This window comes from Zonotrichia leucophrys, chromosome 2, assembly GCF_028769735.1.
Source record: "Zonotrichia leucophrys gambelii isolate GWCS_2022_RI chromosome 2, RI_Zleu_2.0, whole genome shotgun sequence".
Taxonomy (NCBI): Eukaryota; Metazoa; Chordata; class Aves; order Passeriformes; family Passerellidae; genus Zonotrichia; species Zonotrichia leucophrys.
Window position 1 is genome coordinate 80,745,276 of NC_088171.1, and position 15,473 is coordinate 80,760,748.

Below are 15,473 nucleotides of genomic sequence, written 5' to 3' on the forward strand. Positions count from 1 at the left end.
TCATGTTTTTTTCACACATTCCTGTTTCTAAAAAGGATATACCAGAATCCATATATTGAATCGAAATAAGCTAGGCTACTTTTCGTTGGGATGCCAGGGAAATGAAACCCCTGTGTCTTGGAATAGATATTCATAGGGCTGTAGTAAGAAAGTCCTTGATTTTTATTCACATGTATGAAATAGGATGATGGCAGAGAATATAATTACTGAGAAGCAAATTTGCTCTTAGTTTATTAGCTTAAACACAGTTTTGTTATCAGGTTGACAAAAATAATGGATAAATGGAAAAAATAAGGGAAAAATACCACTGTATTTTATTCTTCCATACAAAGTATGTCACGTTGCAGGGTGAACAATGATGTGTCTTTGTGTCTGTCTTAAGCCAGAGACAGGGAGAAACACAATGAAAAACTAAACCGCATTTTGTCTCTGAAAAGATGTGTGGAGAATGTTACTGCACACTTGGCCCTTTGAAAAAACCTAAGAACCTCATGGTACATTTAAGACAGGTCTGAGATTAGTCACATCCTAGAAAATACTGCATGCTAGTGTTTTCATTGCAATCTGTTCATCCATAAGTTCTCTCCTTCACACAGAGCACATGCTTAGCTTTTTAGGAAGCTATATACACTGCATTTTTAATTAAGCATTTAATTATTGTGTCTCACCACTACACCTTGTTCCCTATAACAAATCATCAGGAAATAGGATTTTTGGGTATTTTTTGAATTAGTGCTTGCAGAATGCTCACAGCTTTATAGAGATTTATTAGGAATATGGGATAATACTGATTTACTTGAAATTAATTACTGTAAATCCTTGACACATTAAGCAGTGTAGAAGTAGATTAGTAAAAGAAATTTTGTATACATGATGACAGTACTTGCCTAAAACCTTTAGCATCAACAGCAAACTGTTAAAGTTACCAGTGTGTTGAAGAAGTAATTGGTGCACTGGTAACATTGCAAAAGACTGTATTTTGGAGCACTGTTTATTAGAAAATTATTATTATTATGTCACTTAACAGTCCAAAAGGTAAAATTTATTAACAAATATCAATTGATAATGTAGCTAGTTTGAATGACATTTTGTTAAGTGCAAAATTTGCTCTGCCCATGTTGTCTTAAATCATATCGACCTTTTTTTTTGTCTAATGAAAGTTGTTACCATATAGTCTAAACCTGGAAAATGAAAACTGTACTCCTGTCAAATACATTATTGGACAGTCAGCTGAAGATTAGTCCTTCTTTCCACTTTAAAGCATATATGGTAAGTAGCTCAGTGTGAAAGTAGCTTTGAAAAGTTTGCTGGTGTTCCCACAGTTTTCCTTCTTGGTTTTTGTTAGGAGCCTTTCAAGTGAGCAACTTGAGCTTGTTGACCATTTTTGAGAATGTCAAGACTTGTACTTGAAGCTGTGGTGTTTGTCACTCGCTGCTGCAATCCCAATAGTCCAGCTCAAAAGAGAGCAGCTACTTCCATCTGTGAGCCCCTTGCTCACCTGGCAGTCACCATACAGAGCACCTGGAGTGGGACAGTTTATGTTTCATTTATGTGTAAAGCCATTGCTCTGTGCGCTGCACAGCCAGGGAGGTTTGGCTATGGCAGTGCTCTCTGAAGAAGCCTGAGCAGTGTCAATGCTGGTAGCTTCTTCCATGCCACTAGCAACTGGGAGCAAAGCTCCAGGAGGAGCTTCTCCAAAGCCTCGTTTCTTGTCTCTGTCTAGGAAATACATATTCTTCCTCCAGACAGAAAGCGTTTAAGATGAAGGGCAGGCTCCAAAAGTAAAAAAAAAACCCACAAACATTTCCAGTGGGTGTACATAGGAAGAAGTACAGATTTCTGGCATTTTTAATATTGTTTATTTTCTGCTGAGATGAGTTATGCTGTCCTCTGTTCCTGACCAAATCCTTTATTGAGTATCCTAGTGCAAACAAATCAAATTTCATACCAGGAACATGGTGCTTTTGCCCACTTGTTTTTTTGTAGGATGCTACTGGAAAATCACATTGCTATTCAATATATAACAATGCTGCTGTTGGCATTCACAACACCTCTTTGAATTGAGTCACAAAATTCATCATTCACATTTTAAAGCTTCTTCTGGCTAAGGAAATCAGTAGCTGAGAGGCGTGTGCATGTGTTCGGGCAAAGCATCGGTCAGACCGATTCAAACTATGCTGTCAACTGTGAGGATCCAGAGCACTTTCTGAGGTTCAAGTAAATCCCCTGCCTAACCAGAAAAAACCCAGTATCTGAATCTAACAGCACATCTTCCAACAGAGCGCTGAGCTCTCCCTCACTGCGGGGTGCAGTTATGAGAGGATTTTAATGTTACCAGACTCACAGATGATCTCTTGAGCCTAAGATCCCCGATAAAAAAAAGGGGGAGCCGCCTGTGTGTAAGGGCAAGCTCCATCCTCTGCGGCTTCAGAAGCGGCTCAGGCACAGAACCGAAATTTCTCATAGGCAGTATCTCCCGAGGATTTTCTCTCGCTCCCTCATCCCAGCCCCCCTCAATTACTGGTCTTAGAGGGAGCTCAGCGCTGCCTTGCCGGCGGCCAGCGGGTCGGCGCAGGGAGCTCTCTCCCTCCTCTATGCAGATTCCCCACTGGATGCGGCCCAGGGAAGCGCCCGGCCCCGGCAGCTCCTCCCGTACCCCCCGCCCCCTTCGTGCCGCGTAACTGAGTGCGAGGCGGACGCTCGCTGTGCCGAGCCGTGCCGTGCTGTGCTGCGCTGCCAGGGCGGCTCGGCGTGCACCGGCCCGGGCTTCCCCTCCCTCTGTCCCTTCACACAGGTTCGGGCCGCGGGGAGCAGCGAGCTCCCGGTGCGGTGCTTCTCCTCGTTAGGGACACAGGTTGCTGGAAACCGAGGAAAGTTACTCGATTAAAGGCTTTTCCGAGGCTTCGGCCGCTCTTCTCTAATGTATGCAGAATAAAGGGGTGCGGGTGTATTTATCTGTGTGTATGTACGTACGTAAGTATTTGACCCGGGACTAAACCCTGCCTCATTTAGGGATTGGCAGGCGAGCGCATTCCGGAGCCGGCGCCCCGGAGCGCTGTGCCCCACGGCCGGGTGCCGGCTTCAGCCGTCGGGGGGAGTTTCCACACCTCTCGGGCCGAGCCGGCGGCTGTTTTTTTCCCTGAAAGGCCGGGAATGCTTTAGCAGATTACCGACTCCCGTAATCCCGCGGGCGCCGGGTGCCGGCCTGGTCCGAGGTCAGCGAGGGGGCTGCTCCGGCCGGCGGGCCCGCACCGCCCCGCGCAGGGCCGGGGGAGCCGGGCGCCCGCTGACGCCTCTGCCTTTCCTTTCCGCAGCAGGGCCCGGGGGGCCGCGGCGCCCACCCGGGCGGCCCGGAGCCGCCGCCGCCGCCCGCCGCCCCGCAGCCGCGGGAGCCCTTCGCGCCCAGCCACGGCAGCGCCTTCCACCTGCCCGAGCCCCAGCACGCCGCCGCGCTCTACTACGCCAGCTCCACGCTGCCGGCGCAGCGGGTGAGCTCCCCGCTGCCCGCCCAGCCCGGCGGCTCCCCCACCAAGCTGCCGCGGGCCGGCTCCGCCGCCGAGGGCGCCGCCTACGCCACCGCGCAGCGCCTCTCCTCCCCGAAGCAGTCCCCCAGCCGCCTGGCCAAGTCCTACAGCACCAGCTCGCCCATCAACATCGTCGTCTCCTCGGCGGGACTGTCGCCGTCCCCCATCCGAGTGACCTCCCCGCCCACCGTCCAGTCTAACATTTCCTCCTCTCCTATCCACCAGTTAAGCTCCACCATCGGCACTTACGCCACCCTGTCGCCTACCAAGCGGCTTGTTCACGCTGCCGATCAGTACAGCAAGCACTCCCAGGAGCTGTACGCCACCGCCACCCTGCAGAGACCCGGCTCCCTCGCAGGTAAAACCGCGGCCGGCAGCGCCTCGGGTCCGCGGCGGGGCCGGGGCTGCGCGGGGCCGGCGCGTCCGTGGAGGGAGGCGGCGAGGGGCGAGGGACGGCGTGAGGCAGGGGGGCAGGGCCGCCGGCCGGGAACGGGAGGGAGGGAGCGGGGGGCGTTTGACAGGAGAACGGCACTTGGGGGAATTGCGGGTGGGTTTCATCGCGGGCCGTGCTCGGGGAGGCTGCCTGCCGCTGCTGGAGGGAAGTACCTGAGTTGTCCCGGCCCGTGCCGCCCTCCCGGCGCCGAGCAGGTGTGCGTGCGGCCGGGGGTGCGGGGCTCGCCGCGCTCCCCGCTGTGACCCGCGGTGCGGGTGGGGGGTTTGTTACTATGGCGAATCTCTTCTCTGCCGCCATCAGAACCTCTGAGCCTTTTGCAGGGAATCGCTTTTCCCCGGATTTACAGGCGGCTCAGGCGTACTTGACAAGTTTGGGGTTACTTAGCAGGAACTCCCCGTGTACCGAGTCGTGCCGAGTAAGAGGTAGCGGTGATTTGGCTCCGAGTGCTCTTTGGGGAACAGGCTGTTACAGCTGATTTCATGTCTCTGTAAACGCAGACTTTGAGCAGATCCAAGAAGTGAGATACTGGTGCGCTGTTCTCTAAACCATCTCTTTGCTAAACTGAGCATCCTTCAGGGGTGGGTTTTTTGTGTTCTCAAAATTTTCAGTTTCATTGCTATAGTAACAGCTGCTATGCTCATATGTTCTCTTGTGTGACATAAATAGATTTGAAGATAAATAGGATACATGAAGAAGTTAGGCTGAGTTTATCAGTCAGGTATACAAGTCTCTTACTGGAGTGAGGACCTCACCCCCCTTTCTCCTCTCACCCACCTCCCCTCCCCCACTCCAGCTGTTGTCAGCATCCTATATAATTCCTGTGTCTAAACACACAGATGGAATTAACTAATAATAAAATACTGTTTTGATCTATCTCCTTGTAAGAACTATTTGCTGGATTTTTTTTTCATATTTAAAGGGCAGGAATTTTAGAATTTTGTATCTTTATGTATATATAACACCACATTTTAATTTCAGAATAAGTGACAGTATAATTAAATTAAGGTGAAATTCAAGATCTCGGGATGCTTGTATCAAGCCTGTTGGCAAATACTGAGTCTCAGAACATTAAGTGGTTTATTTACCATTTATATTAATACAACTTTTTCTTGCTATAGTCCATTACACTGTTGGCCACAAGTATTAAATACTGCCTTTGTACAGTGGAAATTTAGGATTGCCACACACTTTGTATTTTAGGTAGTTTTATAACTTCATTGTATAGCAAGAGTTTGAGTCAAGAAAGGCATGGATGTCAGCGTCATTGATGTCAGCATCAAGGGAATGGAGAAAAAAAATCGATTTAAAACTTATATACCTGTGGCTATGAGCTGTTACTATTTGCCTGATTTTTTTTACCTTTATTTTAGGATAGAAGTATTTGCTTTGGGAAGTTTCTAACAGGCAAAGTACTTTTTGCTGTTTGTGGACTGTTAGCATTGACATTTGTGTTGTGTTAGGGGTTTGGTTTTGTTTTTTTTTTTTTTAAGAAGGCATCTTTGTATCATTGCAGCATCAAGTCTGTCATGGTAGCTTAGTCCAAAACTTTTTTATTTAGGGGTTAAGGTCCAGCATAATGACTCTGAAGTGCTACGGAAGCTGTTTGTCCTGAGCTAGATCCAAGTTGAAACTTGGGTTTAGGCTCTTTTGGCCTTCTTGGCCAATAATGCTTCTATAGACGTTCCTAACAGAATTTTCTACTTTGTTTTGAATAAAAGTTAAGGAACTGACGTTAATTTTCTTGGATTGCTTTTAAATAAAAGCTTTTGATAAGACTTCTGCATCTTGCATAACCTGCATCTTTTTAAAGCCTACTGCAGGGCGTTGCCTGATTTACTGATTTATGGCTTTGGTGAAATAAAAAGCCTGTAGATGATACATGCATTTAGGAATTAATTAGGAAATGGCTGGTGTATATTGTGTGGATTTTCCTATGGGAGGGAAGTAGTAATTGACCATTTGAGTTTGCTGTTGAGTTTGTAAAAACTGATAAAGCAGCACTAACTTTGCTTAGTTCTGGGCTGATCAGAGCAAACATAACAATCTACTGGGTCACTCATCCCTTAGGGATTTGATTTTAAGATATGTAAAAACCCTTGTTGTTTTATTTTATAACAAATGGAAAATCGTGTAACTTGAGTAAGTGTTAGGTGGCAGACCTGGAGAGAGAAAGTTTTGCTCCTTCAAAGACTCAGTGTAAGCAACAGTATGTTAGTAAATACCTTTTCTTTTTTTTTTTTCTCCACAGTGGTGACATGCCTTTCAAGTAGTCCTTGAAAGGAGCTCTCTCACATGATCCATTCTTTTGCAAAGGTTTTCTATTGTGTGCTCCTACCCCTTATTTTCCACTGCCATTCTTATGCATGTTCCTCATGGCCCGACTGCCATCCCAGAGTTACACATTTGCCAGCAGTGTTAAGTGCCTGACTAATCTTCTAGACTTTCACTGGATTCACTGAAGCCAATGGACTACTCAGAGGCTTAAAATTAGCATATGCTTTAGGGTTAGCCAGGATCAGATGTTACAGATACTACTGAGGTAATCTTAATTTCTTCCTTCCTTCTGTAAGTATTTTTGCTCAGAGTAGGTTTGGAATTTGGGCTCTAAGTATATTATATTTTTGCAGGAGTTTTTCAGTCATTGTGTTAGAAATCAAACCCACTGAGAAGGAAAGCAAGCAGTTGTTCTTTGAAAAACTAATGTTCAATAAATAGTGGTTTTGCTTCTTGTTCAAAACATCCAAAGATGAGTTGAAGTTTTTTGGGGTTTTTGAGAGAGAGAGAGAGGAGGAGGAGGAGGAAGAATGGAGAACAGTTGTCACATTGCACTGATTGATGGTTTGCCTACTGTGATTAATGTGAAGTTGCATTGGCATGCATGTGTCATCACAGGGATGATGTTATACTAAGTAATCTTTTTTATATCTGGCAATAAAAAAATAAGTATTTGTAGTAATTACTAAAACCACAAATGATGCATTTGTTTTAATTATTTTTGCATTATACTAGAAATTTGTCCTGGAGCTATCTAGTTCATGAATACTACTGGGTTTCAGTGTGCTAAACAAGCCAAACTGTATCAGTGCCAGACTTAGATATTTAAAAGAGAAAACATTCAGATAAGATCCATTTTATAAAAAAAATAAAGTAAAAAGTTACATAGATGACCCAAAATATAATCTGTCTGAGACTTAACTGAGATGGCATTATTTATATTCATTTCCTACAAATTTGATTATGAAACAACTTGAAATTTTAAAAATGGCAATTCTTAGACTTCATCCTGAATTTCAAATGAGACATGCAACAGTGTGCAATGACTCAGTTTTAACCGAGTAACCTTAGAAACGTCTTCAGAAATGGCTTTTAGTCTAGTTATATTTGAGCTGCTGCCACTGCCAAGTGTGTGTGTATGGGTGTGTGTGTACATGTGTATATAGTGGCTCTGGTGAGTGTACATTTGCTGTGTTTATTCTTAGTCTAGCTGCTTCATTGCTATGATCTGCAATTACAGTTTTAGAAGTAGTTTTCTGCTCTGCACTGCTCCAAAGCATATTCGACCGTCTGTTCAAGCAGCAATCCAAATCCAGAAAGCACAGTTTGTAAATACCTTCTTGCAGCTTCCACACCTGCACTGAGCTTCAGAGTGCTGCTGGGAGCCAGACTCCCCAAAGCAGCCCATTTTGCCTGGAAGAAGGAGTGTTTAGGACAGTAAACAGCAGAAACTCTTGCTGGGAAAACTCTTTCAGGAGGCAGGTCATGGCACAGGGTGCCCACTCTTCACGCTCTTCTGATGCATCTTCTGGTGGGCAGAATCAGACAGACAGTGCTAGAGGAGTACTGAGTTTATTTAGGAGCAAAGGGAAAGGAGGCAGTCAAACTGTGTTGTTCATGTGGTTTGTGCCTCCGGTTATGTCCCTGGGAGCAGCCCCAATGTTACAAAGCCATTCCTGCCTCTTCATCCAGGTTTAGGGAAGACTAGGGATATGCAGAGCAATGGAAAGTAGTTTTATGTATTGCCTTATTACAGAAAAATCAAAGGAGAGTGATCCTGCTTGAAGACTGCACCATATTTCATAAGCTGTACTAAAAGGTTAAGTTTAAGAAATGAGTGTTGGTGTGAATCACTTGATGTAATGTTAGATGGAAAGAATATTACACAGCTATCTTGTAGTGGTGACACATTTCACTGAAACAAGAGCTGCAGCATCCCTCTAGACAGCTCTGCTTCTACCAGTGTTGAAAACTTCAGAGCTCAGCCTGGTGTTTATAATCTTCTTTCAAGTAAACAAAATGGAAAAGAATTTTTCCGTTCTGAAGAGGACTGTTTGTATGCAAGTGTAATACTAACATTAAAATAACAGCAGTTTATAAAAATGTGGCATGGGTTAATACATAAAATATGCTTTCCACTCCTTGTTGAGCAAAGAGTTCTAAATTTATCAGGCTCTTAATTGGTTCCTTCTGCTCCTTCATATGTCTTGCCTCACTCATCTCTCTTTGCTGGGGACCATCCTTTATCCTTTCTCCTTCTGTAAGCTTTTCACTGTATATGATGTGTTGAACCCTGGTTTCCTGTTGGGGCTTAGGCAGGACTTCTATTTGGTGGTGAGTGTTGACATGTTAAAGCATGTCAGTGTGCAGTCAGGGGCACAGAACAGCTTAAGCAACTTTCTGTGGGTTAACTGATGTACATTATTGTTAGCATGGATTAATGTTTCCTTTTGATTGCACGAAAATTTTAGATCATCTGTATATCACTAGTTCATTGCCATCTTTAAAAAGATTATCTTGTTAAGTGTTAGAAGTCTCCAGTAAATCACACTTCACTTGTGCTTGAAGAGGTGCATTGCTGTTGACTTACAGCCAAAGTAAATCTAGAATTAAAAGTTCCCTGTGCCTTTAAACCCCCACCTGAGACACAGGGCTGACCTAATAAAGTAGTCTAGGTGTGATGTGCCCATTGTACATTTTTGGACAGGCAAGGAAGAAAAATATTTGAATTTTTTTTTGGCTTTAAGATAAGCTCTTGGACCATCTGTATGATTGATCATAACAGAAAGGACACTCAGTTGTTTCCCGTAACTATTCTGTATTTTTACAGAACCCCGAGAGTATCTCTTTTATAGAGAGAACCAAATTGCTTCATTAATTTTAACCAAAGTAGTTTTCCATAGATTTTTTTCTAAGTTTTTTTTTCTTTGTTTTTATTGGCTAGAAAATTCCTTTATCTCCTGCCAGGGCCTTTACACATGAGAACACTGTTAATGCTCTTTTGTTCTGGGACAGACACTGCAGTCTTAGGAGTTTTTTCTTCTCCTTTTACTCTTTTTTGTTTTGAGACTCTTTCTTTCAGATAAGAAAACAAAGTGGAAGATTTTGAGTAATATCCAGCAATATATCAGATATTAATTAGAACATGGAATTTGGTGTCTTTCAAGATACAAACTTACTTGCTCCCACATTGCAACCTGGAGGTTAGGTATGCTGGTGTTGCTTTAGAGTTGATACGAATGTACAACTAAATGTTCACTTTGATTTTTTTGTCACTTATTCTACATATTTCTTTAGCAATAGTTGTGTTTCTAATTGTTACAACTGGAACCTTTACAATTGCACTCAATTCCAGTTTGGAAAAGGTATCCACAATGGACAATGTACAGCAAGAAAGCAGAAGGAATAAGGTGAATGACTTTGAAATATGTTATTATTGCCATGATTTTTGCTCCTGTATTTTTCAGATTTAGATCACATGAAAGTAACTTGCTCATAGGAGAGGAATAATTGACAAGAGCCAAATACAGAAGCCTAAACTTGGGTCCTGTTCTTTCGCTGATTACCACCTTTCCCTTTGCTTCCCATTCTTGATAAGGGACATTGTTTGGCTGATTCTCCTAATGATCTTTCAGAGGGGTGTTAAATCAAATAACATTGCAGACTAACAAGCTTTTTGGGCAGAGAGCACCAGTGTGCAGTACTGCTGGAAATGAGTTCAACTTGTATAAAGCTGCAAGTATTTTAATGAAATGACTGGGAAACTGTATGGCAGTGGCTGTTTCTGGGATTTTGGGTGAATGTAACATCAGACATGCTTCTGGGGACTACTGAGGCCTGTGCTGTTGCTCGGTAACCACAAATGTGGTTTCTGGCCTCTGGTCCTGAACTTTAGCAGTGTACCTAAGAGGGCCAGGATTCAAATTTAAGCATGCAAGTCACTAGAAGAAATTTCTTAAGCATCAGAGCAGAATTTGAAGTGTCTCTGCTTATACACCGGTTGGGCAGGAGGACAAGAAGGAGGTGAAGTTGACAAAAGGTAACAGAGAAGAGTCTCTGTCCCTAGCAGAAGGATGGTTAAGCCAAGGAGCTGGAATTTGCCAGTTTTTCTTGGCTACTGAAATCCAGTGGAATGTATGAGCAGTGTTTTGGGAACCTGACTTTATGGAATTTAGGTTAGAGCAATGGAAATACATTAACCAGTGTTGGCTCTACAGTTCCTATGCTCGTCTTGCTTATATTGATCTGTGTTCTGTTTAGTATGAGATTGCAGGAAGATAATGGAACCTCATAAACGATTATGCATCCAAACCTTTGGGTCTTAAGGGTGTGCTAGTGAGGCTAAGTCTCATCCTTGCCTATTACAGCCCATTTTTTGCCTTCAGGACACCACCTCAGTGGTGTCTTCATGTACCTATTGTTCTCTTCAGTTGCCATGAGTGTGATTCTGTGCTATAGGTCTTTGGCCTGAAACTTGCTCCTTGAGGGCAGAGGAGAGTGCTGTTGTATGGGATAGGGAGTATAAGCAAATGCAAGGTCCCCTTCTATCAAATTTCTGACTTTCAATCTTTTATGGCATGGTTTTATTTCTGCTATACAGTCCAAAATGGGATGACTGTGTTTGTATTGCTTGTGCACTGGGCAAAGAAGGTACATGTGAAAGCTGCAGCTTCCTCAGTCTCAAACCCTGTTGCAAGGCGTTACCCAGTAGCCTGGAATTGTTTGTTGCAAAAGTATTGATAAAAAAATGACAGAAATCTTATGTTCATCATGGTTTTTGGGTATGTAAGGGATGTGAGAACAAGCCCTTCATTTTTACTGTGGTGGAAAATATCATCCTTTCCAGTTGCTGTGGCACAGAAACTTTTAGTAATAGATGGAGTAGCTCAGATTTAGGAAGCTGGAATGCAGCTCATCAGTAATATAAGTATTAATTTGTTGGCATATCTAATGGCTTTTTGGTTGTTGTGTGCACGCACTCTCTTTAAAGCAGTGCAGGTGCCTCTGTCAAGAATGATTAATTATGGCAGAAAGAAGATGGCAAAATGGGCAGTTGTGGAAAGCCCCTTTCTTTAGGGCCAAAGCCTGTGTGGGGAGGTTGCTCATATCTGCCTGTGCCACATGCAGAGTGCTCATGGGTGAAGCACGTTACTTGTCAGTGGTAACACAGTACTTGTCAGTCACCTGCCAGAAGCTACACTGGGCCAAATTTGCTCTATGAGCAATCATGGGAGATAAATGAGGCAATTCTTCAGTAATCATATTGAAGTCAAATTTGAGGTCAAATTTGAAGATGACATAGATGTGGACCTAGAACACAATACCTTTTGGTTTTATAGAAGTGATATTGGAGAGGACAGAGAGATATTGTCTAATGATAATGAATTCATGGAACTGTACATTATCATAAGCGGTTGGAAGCAAAAGTCACAATTTAATATGCTGATATGAGGAGGACCAAGTGATGACTAATCTTACAATTACAAGGCATGGCATATAAAACTGCCAGTTGGATCACATAGATTTTTAATAAGTACATCAAGTTGCAACTTACAGTGTGTTAGTGAAGTGTCCCTGCCCATGACAGGGTTTTGAAATTAATCTTTAAGGTCCCTTCCAGCCCAAACCATTCTGTGATGCTATAATAGTAAAGCGCTGTGTTAGTTTGAATACAAGTGGTTTGCAATCTCATGCAATCCTCCCTTTACTGAGGGAATTTTTGCATATGCTTCTCTATATTTACTTCCTCCACAGGGTGTGTCTATGTCTTGTGGCCTTATGGCCCCTTACCCTCTCAGTCCAATCCAGGTGCAAAGCATCCCTTTTATCAGCCAGCCAGCTGTGCTGCTCTCGGGCAGTAAAAGCTTTTGATCATCCAGCTAAAGCTGGCCCTGGGTTTAAGGAGTGTTGCCTGGGAGGAAAGTAAGGGTGGAGAAGGAACTGTGATCCTCTGATACCAGGGCAGATTTCCTGTCATTGGAGAGCAAAATAGCACCTCTCCATGGGGCCTTTCCCTCACCCCACTACTGTCCTGAACATCCTAGTTCAGTGGGAATGCAGTAATGTTTACATTTGATCACCAAAAGGTGTCATGAGCTCTTTAAAGTTCTGGGAGCATGGTCCGTAAAGGAGGGTGAGATGGACTCTTTCAGATATTTGTGGGGGAAGAGAAGGTGGAGAGGGACAAGATGACAGCCCTCTGTGTATTTGGGGCTAATATACCATGGAGAAAGGGAGGACTGAGTGAAAGAAAAATTACAGACCTGCTAATCACAGTGCTCTTTGGACATTACAACATGAACTAATAGAAAGGATAATATAAGAATGAAGGTAGTAAATGGTCAAAGGGGTAATTTGCAACAGGAGTTCTCCAAAACCAGATTGTGCTGGAATGACCTGCTTACTGACTTTTTCTTAGATGATATTTGATGTCTTTCTATTTCCTGTCAGGGCTCTGAGCATGGATTTTCTGTAGTGCCACTTGGGAAATGTTTACTTAAGCTAGAGAAGATGGATATTCTTTCAAGAGTGTAGTTGGGCAGGGACCTGGGAAAAGGAACATTTTCAGTTTGTCATTTTGAAGATTGAAGTAATGGAAAGGAAGAGTACTCCTAATAAAGTTCCACAAGGAGAACTCTTTTTGGCTACTTGAAAAGTACTTTTTCATTTTATTATCTTGGCACAAAACCATGAAATAAGCCAAGGAAACTTCTTGATAGTGGAATATTAGGAGGCATTTTCTGAAGAGAGGAAGATAAATCCTGTGTAGAAAGATGGAAGATGGAAAGATGGAAGGGGAAGAAAAGGATTGGAGCCGAGGTAATAATACACTTAATAGCTGGTTGCATGTTCAGCATCTTTGGCTGAAAAGAAGAGCAGGAGAATACCTATGTGACCTGGTTGAGTACAGCATATCTCAGCCACCTGTATTAGGAACATAATAGAATATTTCGTGGCCTCACAGAACAAGCAAAACTGGGAGCTTTACACGGAGTTAAGACTTCATCTGAAGAACTGTACACAGCTGTGACCCTCTGTAGGCAAGAGACACTTTCTAGCCTTCATTTCTTCTGAGCTGTCCTGCTTGGATTATCAAGAAATAAAGAAGCTTGGTGTACACAGACCTGACTTAGTGTTTCTTCCATTTCTTAACAGAGGAGAGGCTGCTAGATTACATAGCTTCTCACAGTAAATAGAGGTTATTTGTTAAGAGTGCTGAGTCCTGGTAAGAATAATTAATTTGATGAAGGATTTACTTTCTTTGAAAAAATACAGGATTAGTTGAGTCCCTGGCAGCTTTTAGTATAGTTCATCTCTGATGAACTGTGGTGAGGGGTGTTTGAAACTAGGTGATTTACAAGGTTCCTTCCTACTCAAGTTTTTATTTCTATAATTCATCTGACCAAGGAGGGAATGAGAGCTAAAGGTGTCTTCTGAGTGACTTTTTACCATCACCCTTTGTTTTTAGGGCTTTGGCTAACCGGCCAGGATGTGTTTGACTGGAGCATCTTTTCAGCTAGTGCTCCTCCATTTTCCCTCAAAAGATTTGAACCTGATAGCCCTAGTGAATACAGTGACCTCCCAGCCATGATTGCACTTTGTCTGGTCTCTGAGCAAACTTCAAAGTTTTCAAGGTTTATTAGTTGAAATTTTGTGTTTCTTTCTCTCCAGAGTTGTAGTTCCTGTGTAGCTCATGTCATCCTTGTCTGTGTTGCATCTTGAGATGCCTTTGGCAAGAATCAGCTAATGTTTGAGCATAACTGAGCATCTTCTCCAAAGTGATCTAGTTTGTGTCCTACCATGCTTAAGATCCTATCTTGTGAATCCAGAAATTCAAGAATTAATTATCTTAGCTGAAAAACTCTTTTTCTCTGAAGTTTATCAAGGTTGTGATTGCATGTCACTGCTATTTTCAGTCAGCAGTAGATTTTGGACCACTTTTGTAAAATCAGGCATACTTGTTGCAGGCACAACATGTCTTCAGCCTGCCATATGGCTATGGAAGTGTTGGCTTCACCGGCAAAGCTGCCATTGACATGCAAATAGTGTCAATTTGCATTTATGAATAACCAGTAACTAATGGTGTGACACTTCAGAATGCCTCAAGTGTTTGTCACCTTTGGACTACATGAATCGCATTCTTCTAATGGGAATTACTGTTAAGCCATTCTTGAGGCTAAAAACTTCCAGTAGTTTATTGCAAACTGCTCTGAGCACATTTCTCATGTTCCTTATCTTAGATCTACTTTCCTTTTGCCAGTGACCTTCTTTCACCATTTGTCTCCTGCAGCATTTGTCATGGCCATCTCCTTTTAGCCTCCACTCTCTGCTGGAGTGACAGCACTCTTTCAGCCTAAGGTTCTTTTCTGGCCATGCTTTTCAGCAATAATCTGAATTTGTGAGGTTAATTGCAAAGTCTGTTTTTCTGTGTTTGTTTCTTTTCTTCTCTGCTCTCTTTTTTTTTTTTCTTACAATAAGTTCCTGATAAAAAGAATCTGTAGCCATCCATTTCCTCCTTTGCTTGTTGCTTATTGTGAAAGGTTTTACTTAAGGTAAACTTTGGAAGTTGGATGCTAAATGCATGCTATTGAGTGATTACTATATTAGTAAGAATAATTAGTTAAAAGAGAATTTTATTTTATGGGATGCAACGATTATTTCAGCATAAATTTTAAGTCCTTGAGCTACTCATGTCTTGGTGTTAACAGTATTCCTTTTCTTTGTCTCTACATTCAGCATTTCTTTTATTTAGAGCATCCCTGTTAGAATTGCTTTAGATTATAATGACTTTAGTAATAGGAGATTATTTTAAGTTTTCTAGCAGAGGTCTCAATAGGTACATAATGGAAACAACCTAAAACCAGCTTGAATAATGGTACAATAATCTTTTGAGCATAATTCTAAAAGTGATTAATTGTTGGTCTAAACTTCTTTACAGGCATAACTAAATTCTTTAGTTCAATTGCATTCAAATTGATTTTTGTATACATTTAATAAAACATCCATGTTTTAACTCCCATATTTTAAATGCAGTGAGTCTCAAATGGATAGTGAAAACTTGATGAGTAACAGAGTATCACAGAATACCCAGAGATATCTTCCCTTTCTTGAATTTGGCATTGAGAAAAAGACAAAGATAATGAACTCCATTTTTTTTCTCCTGGAATGTCACATACTTATACCTCATGTCTTGGTGAAGTCTGGAAACCAGGGAGTGCAAG

At 42.6% G+C, this 15,473-nt stretch overlaps 1 protein-coding gene across 4 annotated transcripts in view; it reads left to right on the top strand.

Annotated features, from left to right (window-relative positions):
* The window catches only part of CTNND2 (catenin delta 2), a 641,466-nt gene that overhangs the window by 369,662 nt on the left and 256,331 nt on the right, over window positions 1–15,473 (top strand). For 3 of the 4 annotated variants that reach the window (XM_064705500.1, XM_064705501.1, XM_064705502.1), the window contains one exon: window positions 3,315–3,882. In XM_064705500.1, the coding sequence (XP_064561570.1) occupies window positions 3,315–3,882 (568 nt within the window). The remainder of the gene's footprint in view (window positions 1–3,314; window positions 3,883–15,473) is intronic. The other variant, XM_064705503.1, reaches the window with a different exon arrangement.